The sequence below is a fragment of the Neodiprion lecontei genome, chromosome 1 (assembly GCF_021901455.1).
Source record: "Neodiprion lecontei isolate iyNeoLeco1 chromosome 1, iyNeoLeco1.1, whole genome shotgun sequence".
In the NCBI taxonomy this organism is placed as follows: Eukaryota; Metazoa; Arthropoda; class Insecta; order Hymenoptera; family Diprionidae; genus Neodiprion; species Neodiprion lecontei.
The window spans coordinates 26,054,926-26,065,046 of NC_060260.1; the positions used below are offsets into that span (position 1 = coordinate 26,054,926).

The 10,121-nt window shown below is 41.8% G+C and overlaps 1 protein-coding gene across 1 annotated transcript; it reads right to left on the reverse strand.

The window, feature by feature from the left end:
- Positions 1-550: 550 nt before the first annotated feature.
- On the reverse strand, positions 551-7,335 carry LOC107224994 (homeobox protein bagpipe-like). Its single transcript, XM_015665281.2, has 3 exons — positions 6,317-7,335; positions 1,736-1,952; positions 551-1,634 (listed from the first exon to the last, which is right to left on the reverse strand). Exons 1-3 carry the CDS (start codon positions 6,810-6,812, stop codon positions 1,301-1,303), a joined length of 1,047 nt encoding a protein of 348 aa, XP_015520767.2. The 5' UTR covers positions 6,813-7,335; the 3' UTR covers positions 551-1,300.
- Between the last annotated feature and the right edge of the window lie 2,786 nt (positions 7,336-10,121).

Here is a 10,121-nt window from a genome sequence, read left to right on the forward strand (position 1 = left end):
ATGAAATTCTTGTCGCTCTGTTCTGTACGTTATAATAACGATATGCTTCGGTGTGTAGAAAAATTTTGAGAAAAAATATTATATCATCTTTCAGAAGACAGTTCTTGAAGATTCTGCCGGCTCGAACCAAAGTCACTTGCTCGATGTAACGTTACTCTTTTGTTTACAACAGATGAGTGTCAGATCTTACTTTTTTCTTGGCTTACGGTTAAGTCTGCTTGACTGCGACTGAATAAACATATCTTCTGACTGCGGGCCACCCACCCGGGCAGACAGAACTATTAAAACACTTATAAGAAAAAATTACATCTTTTTAGAGGAGAAGAATCCAATTTTGGGACAAAAAATTACAAGAAGGGTATAAAAAAAGTGAAACCGTATTGCCGGCTGAGTATCACGATGGCTGGGGACTTACATTTTAAAGAGAAAAGTTAAATTCTTTAATATTTCTAAGGTTTGTGACGGTTTTTTCTTTCTTCCATTTTTAGAGTTACGGGGAAAATGAGGCAGTAAATTTTTTTTCAAGTTCTTCTTTTCATTGGTATTTTTATTTTTTTTGTTCCTCATATCCAGACCGTAGGTCCCAATCTATACATTTATTTACACTCTAATATACACAGTTCGTAATATCTATAATAAATAAGCTATTATATCAACGATTCTGTAGTTTCCCGCAGAACGTAATTAGATATTTCTAATAATTATCATAACTATTGAGTTCGAAGAAATTCGTGCATCGGGAAAACGAGTGCAAAAAAAAAAAAAATAAATAAATAATTGCATATTATATCTGGCGTTTAAATACTGTGCCGTCAGTGAATTTCAGTTATTCAATAATTTTTGACGAGTGCTCGAATCTCTCCGCTTCATGAATCCAAATTTATTTTTGAGGAAGAATAATTAACAAGTTTTAACAAACGCATATGTCTTCCGAACCCAATTTCTCTTTCAATTCTTACAATTCTCCGTCCCCGATTGGCTGTTCATTTTACAACTTATTCAGTATACACGATTCCGGTACCTTTCTTAGTATTTTATACAATTATATTCTAACGGCTGGCTGGCATGTCCAAAGGTTCAGATAATATACGATCTTAAAAAATTAATAAAATTATAGTTTCTTTTTCTGCACGATGTTTCGCGGATACAATATTCGCAAACCAGTTAAAATTCCGTAATGTTTCAACGAATGGTCACGTAGCTTGGGAAGTTGAAAACCGTGCCTGAGCTTCTCAAAAAAATAAAAACAGTAAACCAATCGTACTTCCAATATTCAAAATAATCCTATCGTAACGGTGTATTACTTTTCGTCGTCATTTTTAGAAAGCTGCATCTCTCGTTGCCTCTGATTCATATCCTGTATCGAGGTCTGGGATTGTATTTGAGCGGAATGAAGCGGTGGGCACAACAAAGGGTGATACGGGAGGCAGTAGTAGGGAAAACCGGAGAGCGCCTTGTTCACCGGATGTATCTGGGCGCCGGGATGCTGTCCGGGAATTTGGCCGGGACCGGGAAGCGGGACCCCTCGAAGATGCTCGTCCGGGTGAACAAGAACGCGAACCGCGACTCGCCGTGCGGATCCAGAGTTTACAAGGGCGCCGAGTTCCTGCTGCTGGCGTCTTTTGGTCTTGTACCTTGAATCAGCGAGGAGGAAACGTTGAGTTAGAAATGTAATAGTATTCGGGGAGCAGCGGCAGTGTCGGATAATAGAGAAACCGGGTGACTGGATAGATACCTTCGGTTTTGAAACCATATTTTGACTTGGGTCTCGGTGAGCTTGAGGCCTCGAGCCAGATCGGCTCTTTCCGGTCCGGACAAGTATTTTTGCGCCGCGAATCGTCGTTCCAATTCGTATACCTGTGCGTGAGAGAAGGCAGCTCTGCTCCTCTTCTTTCTGCCTTGAAGTGTTTGCCCGTGAGACTGAGAGTCGTAAATATCTTCCTCGACGTCGTCTGTGAGCATAAATGTTAAACGGTGGTTTTGAGCTTCGGTCCACGGCAAGTTACCTTCTTCAATTTTGTTACAGAAATTGTACGCGTTATGTTCTTTGTATTTGTTTATTGTTAATTATTTTCAAGACACGGGACAAGGGGGATAATTGAGTAGAGATTCGTGAAATGACTGTGTGTTTATTTCAAAGGACAAGCCAGGTTGCAGTTTGTATGTTATTTACATGGCTCACATGAATGCAAGGTATACAACACCTCCCGTCCTCTATTTTCGAATATCAATTTATCATTATTAAATAAGATAATAGCAACTAACGTCTCTGATCTAGAATCAACCCTGCGGACGTTTAATTTTATTTTCTAATGTTGGATAACATAGAGGAGGAAGGTGTCGCGTACCTTGCATGCGTGCGAACGATGTGCATGCGAACAAGCCTGAGGATCATTGCTGCCTGTAAAAGACCCTCGGTACGTTTTCAATCATCTCCTGTAACTACATATATAAAGCATCTGTGAAACAGAGGTGCCACATACGAATTATGGTCCGGCTTTGACAGCGAACCTTGTTTTGAGAGATGGGAACATCGCCGCTTTTATCGATGAGGATTCGATGAAATGTGCCACTTTTATCACGAATGGTTAGATCAGGCTCGTTTGTATACATTTCGTACTTTGGCTCTGCGAGTCGCGATCGAGTAAGCCGTTTGCGAGGCTTGGAAAAGTAACCGAGGAACGGAGACACAGACATACGGAGCGACGAACCGGGCCCGGGGTGAAGGAACGGAGGGTGGAAGGGACTTGTTGGCTTTTGATGTCTCGTTCAAACATTAACACATGTCGCCGCTACTCTGATGTGTTTACTCGGCAGGCTTTATTATTGGATGATCCTAAACGATACTTGACTCGGCCAGCAGCGCGGCGAAATATTTGACGTCCCGATCGTCTTGTGTGCATTGATCCGGTGATTAGTTCCAAATCTGTGTACCGTTCGTCCATGTGAAGTTTGGTACCCTTGCACTCTCGCAAACGACGTTTCCTCACGAGTTCCGCGGTTAGAAATAATACCGCCATTCCTCGACGAGTTTGTATACAAAACAAATCGGGTCTATCCCACCTACAGATTGCCCGAATCTTTGGTTTTACTTCAATTTTAATACACCCTTACACGTTCGACTCTGTGTATTGACGTTCCATCGTTTCATTTCGTTTTCAAACGCCTTTTCATTCAAAGAAATGCGTATTTCTCATCGAATTGAGGTATTTCAAGGGAATTTTTTTTCACGCATCAGTCGGAACTTTTAAGCCCTTGCCTTTTGTAGCTAGACACAGTCAACGTGAAAGCAGTTTTCGTGAGTAATCAGGTCAACCGCTTTTTGGATACTATTAGATCCTTTGCGTTTGATATTGTTCGAAAAACGTACATCAATGAAACGAACATGGAGCCGTCTGATATTTCAAACATTCGGTATCGAAGCATCGAGAGATACAAAGATGAAATTTATAAGTTTCATAAGTTTATTAGAATGGATTTATGTAACCAGAGTAAACGTTTTTTTTTTTATTTTTAATCAAAAAGTTCCATACGCTTCTCCGACGAATGTAAATCTTTTTCAAACAATTAGCGAACGAAAACTTCATCGTTCAGACAGCAATCAATTTTATTCCTTACTATCACTGTTTTGACTTGGAATGAGTATACAAAGTGTGCGAATAACGTCCCCGAAGTTACAGATTCGTAATTCTCAAACTTGTCAAATGAAACGATATCATTAAGGCACCTGCAGGATTCGAAGATAATAACTCTTAAAAGTAAACTTGAATAAAATTAAGTAACTTTTGAGGTATATTTTCGAGGCAATTACAATTTAGACAAAGTTCTCACTTTGTCATTCTGATTACCATCATTATACCATCGTGAAATAGCGAAGAACCGCGTCGAGATGAGTTGCGGGTCGCTCGGTGCCATTAGCGTATTAAGTAACTCTAAACTAGCAAAAGTCCTGGGAAGCGAAAAGAGGGTAATTTCATAAGTGCAGAGGTTTGAATCAGCGGCACCAGGTACCGGCAGGTGCCACCCTGCCACCCGCAACGTATCACTGCCGTAAAAGGTGAGAACGCATTAGTTAATTGTAGGGTTCTGCACTTTTGTACATTTACCTAACAGGAAATTGTCCGCCAATGGGACACAATTTTCTCATAACTGCTTTCCCAGTTTTCAACCACGCGACATCCGTTCACCGATAACGTTCCCTTCGTGAGAACGCAACGATAGAAATTTTTGCTTCATTTTTCACTACATCGTTGCCAGTTACGATATTGCTGACTCTGAGCACTTTTCTCGTTCTCCCAATTGGTCTATAACGATACCCGGTGCGAATTAACGTCACGGTTCAAGGTTACATTGGTTCGGACTCAGTCAGTGGATTACGATTCATTAAGAAAAAATTGGTAACGAGGTTCGAAAATGATGGCAGATTTTTCCGATTCCGTGACGTGTACTCACCACGTGTCTGCGAAGAGTTAATACCTACTTCTATATCTATACGTATCGTCAAGCCCACTAGAGGATGTTTGGCAAGCGACGGGGCTTCGACGCATTAAGCGCGAGATGACATCAACTTGACGTCCAAAGTGATCAAATATAGATTCCGTTCAAATGTCCCCGTCGTACCGCCGCCGCTCTACTTCGTTCTCTGCTGCAGCCTCGCCTCCGCCACTAAATGTTAACAGTGTTTGCACGTGGATATAGTTTGCCGCGAGTAAACAGGCCATTGTCATTACAGAACACGGTCGAATCGCTTCTCTCGCTGACGCGGACGTTTTTTAATTACCGATTTCGAAAATGCACGGGAGAATTTGAGTGACGTTAAAATTCCACGATTCGCAGTCTCTCGGTTTCTTCACACGTGTCTATCCGGCACTGGAAAATTATCAAAATTCAACTCGAGTGTTTCGGCATTAGCAATCTTGACTCGCGGTGATAAATTAAACTCTACCATCAGTTTCTAGATACCTACTCTCGCAGGAGTGTAAAACCACTAGAGATGCTCTCAGCTTGTTTTGCGTCCAACGCCAAGTTCGGACTTCCGTTGTTCGGTGCTTTAAAATTCCTGATTCGTTAGAAAAATTTACCGTTATTACGCGGATAATTTTGTTCGTCTGATCTCGAGTGCGTTTGTACCCGGCGTTACGCGATAAAAGCTGTTAACCTGTGATTGATTCTGCACTCTAGGAGAATGCTGCTCTGTTTGTACTTTGTGGCGGTATGCGGGGAAGCATGTAACCCTATATCCAAAGGATTCTGCCCTTGTCCTCATCCCTGTCTGCGACGTCCTTCGGACGTACAAGTGCTTTGGGTCTGTGCCGCCCGCGTCTCTGAGACCCCCAACCTTCGTTTCCAACAAGAAGTGTAGTGGCCACTTATGACGTCTGCTAGCTCAAGTGCCACTCATGCTACTAAAATTAAATTCAATTACCTTATCGCTGGCCGAGTTGACTTAAAAAAAGAAATTCAGAATGGATATAAATCAACCGAATCAACATCAAACAATGATCATTGGGTTGTCAATGTTTTCCGATACACTATGAATTTTAATTCCATTTCCTAATCATCCCTAGCATTTTAATGCAATTGGTATTTTCCCTATACAGTCGATTATTCTGGATCGATTTATGTCGCACCTTTTACGTCGCGGAGTATATTCAGCTACATTTTATGATATTATTACCGAAATCATCCCTAGTTTTTTCACCCCTCAAATTTGTTATTTTTAGTCCGAGATTGAACCGCTCGATGCATGCCTCGGCCGACGCAGCGTTTATTTGTCTTGTTTTCTTTCGAATAACACTTGAAACGTTCCTTTTTTCTTCTATCCAGCATAACTTGGTGACAAAAAACCGTCGAGACGTGCGAGGGAAAGTCTAAGAAAATTTGAAACAGCCACTGCATCGGAAGCATGCACGCGTGTCCATAATTTTTTCAAGCAAAAGCATATTCGAACTGTGACCGTTAGATTCGAACATCGCTCAACTTCGTCCGATAAAAATTATTGAAGGGTTTCCGACAAAAAATTCTGACGCATGACGGATCTTGACTGTTTTTCGGTGACAAAACTATGCTTGGATGAAATGCCGATTCGTACAATGGTGTAAAAAAATTTGTAAAGACCATATGACTCTAAAATTTGATCGTGCTGAAATTCATGAGTTCGAACTCTCACGTAGAAAAGTTTCCATGTTCGACTTGGGAATTGTACATCAGCTAGCGTTAGATTGACATTAAATTGTAGTCCACGTAGACACGCGCACAGGATTTTTCCAGCAGTGAAGGATGCATCAAACGAGCAATTAGCTGATCCTCCACTTACCGAAAAGTTTGCTCTTGCTCATATCTAAAGCCTCGTCCTGTTGTCGCTGCGCGGAGTCTCTGGCCTCGGTGGCGCTCTGTTGATAAGCCGCGATCGTCCCGAGAGTTTCCAAGTGCTTGAAGCTCCCCTGTCCAAGGTGCTGAAGATTCCCAAAGCCGGTTAGGTTGGCCTGGGCTAAATTTCGTCTGAGGATATCGAGCTCGCGAGCCATGCTCAACTCCGGTGACGGAAATCTTGGAAACCGGGTTCCCTGAAGATGAGCCTCGGCTTCTGTCAAAGGGTGGCTGCTCGTGGTGCGCGCGTATTCAACGAGGAGTTTACCCTGAAGAGGATGTGTCAGTTTTTCTACCTCTTCGGAAGCGTCTTGACGTCTCTCCGGTTCCTGGGAGGATATTTCGCGGCTTAAAATATCCGCTATGCTGAAAGGAGTCGGTTGGGAGCCTTGCGAACCTTTCGGCGAGTTTGAGGCTTCTATTTTTTTCGGATCGTCCATCATGTCGCGACGTGACGTTTTCGAAACAACTCCCTTCTTCAAAATTTTTGCAATGTTTTGATTTTCGATGATTTTTGTACGCGAAATCTCGACCGGAACAACGCGTCTTCAACAGTCTTCTTACAGAGGCGCGTTTTCAGCTTACACCGATTAGTTCAAGAAAGCGTTTCAGAAGTACCCACACTTTCGAGTGAAACCATCGTTTGAAAATTTTAGCGATATCACAGACACTTGCGGGCCAGGTTTTTTTCTAAAAAAAAACCAAGTCTTTTTCCCGCTTTATATTCCTTCGGTGATTCACGTTTGTGGAGTACAACTTGACTCCGACGCACTTTGGTTTATTGCTCGATGAAATATGCTTCGAAACTAGTTCAATCTCAACTTAACTTAAATATAATCACCATCCAAATACTCTCGAGTCCTTCGAGTAGTACGGTACATTGGAATGAAACTCGAACTGTCCGAACGTTGCCGCAATCGTAACTGTCTATCACTAAGAACAACGCAAGACGACCTGAGAAAACACCCTTCTGACCGAGGGTGCTTCGAGCAAGTGTGCTTGACGCACGGCGAACTTATTTTTCAAATTAAGATCGCCACTAGAGCTCTGATCTCCCTCCTTCGACACCGTCGTTGCGTCTCAGTCCCACTCCCTACGGATCCCATGCTCCCTCCTCCCTCGCACGCGTCTCGACACACGCACACGGCTCTCCGGATGCTTCTGTGTTCGTTCCACTCATTGAGAAATCCGGTCGTGCGCGCAGCATCTTCCGTCTCTCTCGCGCTTACGAGCGAACGCGCGTCTCTTCCTGCTTCACTCGTTACGAGTAGGTGGAGCTTTCGGCCTTTCATTCTTGTTCAACCTTACCGCGTTATCAGATTAGACCCGTTTCACTCCCGCGTAAGCCTCGCCCAGTAACCAATCCCCGGACGGGACGGGGAGCGAGCTTTCGACCAGCCAATTGGACGCCCTCAGTCGACGAGCTCGCCCGGAAGCTTCTGCGAAAGTGCGGCGGACGGAGGGGGACGCTTTCGGAGGGCTTTTAAACTGAGTATTCCCTGAGTATTAATATGATTCACAGCGGATACCGTGAGGGATGCTTTCGCCAGACTTTTTTTCACCTCTACGCACCTACGTGTATATTGTGCATACCTACGTACGTATTGTCGCGTATTTTATTCTATGACATTCCACTAAGTATTAACGCGATGTGATTACAGCCTTTGATATCTATCTTTGCATATTCTTTCCTCTTGAATGATGAGTAGCTTTTGGCAACGGTTTAAAATTTCTCGTGGTGCGATCAAACCGAGGACCCAGAAATAGTCGATTGGACTTGATGGGATGGGGGAACGATGATTTGTCATCCTGTCATCTAGGAGATCACTCAAATATTGAGTGAGCGTATATTGTTTTTTTTTTTTAATACCATTACATCTATCGTCTTGTATACGGTTTCAGTAGGATATTGATTTTATATTAGCAGCAGAGCAGATTATTAATCTACCAATGAAAACTCTAATCGAACTAATAAAGCAATTCAATCAAATATACGCCTGTTTTAATTTATCTGGATCAAGTTTTCCACGAATTGAAATTGATTCGTTGAAGTTATCTTTTAGTAGCGCGCTTCCGGTTGGATTTAAAAAGAATGAAAGTGCAATTTATTGTAACACCTTAGATCAAATTGGGTTCAATTTTTTATTTTTCGACTTCATCACCGTTGTTAAGAAATTTCTCTACCAGGCGAACAACGTGAACATATAATAATTGTATCGCACATCGATAATTTTTTTCAGAAACTGCACGGTGGGAAATTAACCGTCAATTTTCTAAATCTTTGGGGAATTTACTGTAAAAATAAATTGCTAACCAGAGTAATTTTCCCAGCATCAAAGGATTCAACGTTCACTTGAAAGTCGTAACTTTGTTAAACAACTAAAGATCAGAGAATGCGCAGCGTCGAAAAAGCGGGTGATCCGATCTCTCGCTGCTGCTTTTACTTCGAATACATCTAAATGCAAAAACTGATGTCTCATGCAAATATTCTCAGTTTCACATGATTCTAATCAAAAGAAACTAGCTGACCCTTGCTTTCAGATTTTCAAGTATTTCTAAATTCACTCTGATCTGACTGCGTTCAAACAAACTCCGGACAGCCTTCGCAGTTATTGAAAAATAATATATCTCGAAGTTTTTAATCGATCGAAGCTCAATTGACGAGTGAATAGTGAATTCCATTAATATTGAAACCTGGCCACGACTGAAAAGTGCACTAAACATGTCAATATGATTACCGGACTATATATTATATACATAACTATGCGATGGGAAATTTTCAATACAACGAATGATCAGTGTCTAATGCAGGTAAATTCACAAGTTGAAAAGAAGAAAATTTTCAGCAGTGTTACCGGCAATGACAGTCAATACCGCTTTCAGCACCGTTCAATATTCACATAATGTCCGGTGTACTCCGTCAACAGTTTATTAGTTTGCTCCGAAATAGCTTTTCAAGCGAAGACGCGTTTAATTCTACCAGTATTCAACCGATAGCGTATCGCGATCAGTTCGGTTATTTAAAGAATGATTTCCGAGAGGCAAGAGTCATCTTCACATCGGTAACAAGTTACGGTGTACCGGATGCAGGCGTTTCCCTAGCTGGAGGCGGTGTTGCCTGCCCGTTGCATATATAGGGTATGTTTTACATGACAATCGGCGCTAAAGACTTGCACCATTGTCTGCCACGTGGCAACTCCTACGGCTCCACGCTCTCCTATAGTCTGTTTAATTAAGTGTGAACCGCAGAAGTGTAGCTCACGCCTCACTTGACTCGATGATGACCCGAAGTCGGCCACGGAATGGACCGGAGCGCTCCGATTAACGTCCCACAGGTTTTGATAAAATTCTTTTAATTTCGAATCGAACTACGTAATACCATGGTTTTTCAATAAAAATTTGCAGCCTTCGTCAGAATCGTGATTCCACAAAAATAAAAATGAATTACTATTTATTGTTGAAGTGGATGTTTTCAAATAATTTTATAAGGCTGTCGAGAATTCTTGCAACATATTTATAAATCGAATCACATTTATTGGCAAGCAGTTATGAAATATGGGTTAAAAAAATATTTTTCAATGTCCGAAGCGTCAAGATGCGATGTATTTTCAACCGATAATATACGCTTCTCGCACCATTCACGAATTTTGATGCATCACTGAGCAAATACCTTTAAAAAAAATTTTCTTTTTGTTTTTACACGCATATTTTCATGCACACATATTTAATTTTACTCCAACTCGTGCATATTG

What these genes read in the sequence shown, in the direction of transcription:
- LOC107224994 (XM_015665281.2), bottom strand. Translation starts at nt 6,812, where the DNA reads ATGATGGACGATCCGAAAAAAATAGAAGCCTCAAACTCGCCGAAAGGT. An exon ending in GAGCAAGAGCAAACTTTTCG is followed by an intron (nt 1,953 to 6,316) that starts GTAAGTGGAGGA and finishes TTATGCTCACAG; the next exon opens with ACGACGTCGAGGAAGATATT. An exon ending in ATATGGTTTCAAAACCGAAG is followed by an intron (nt 1,635 to 1,735) that starts GTATCTATCCAG and finishes CGCTGATTCAAG; the next exon opens with GTACAAGACCAAAAGACGCC.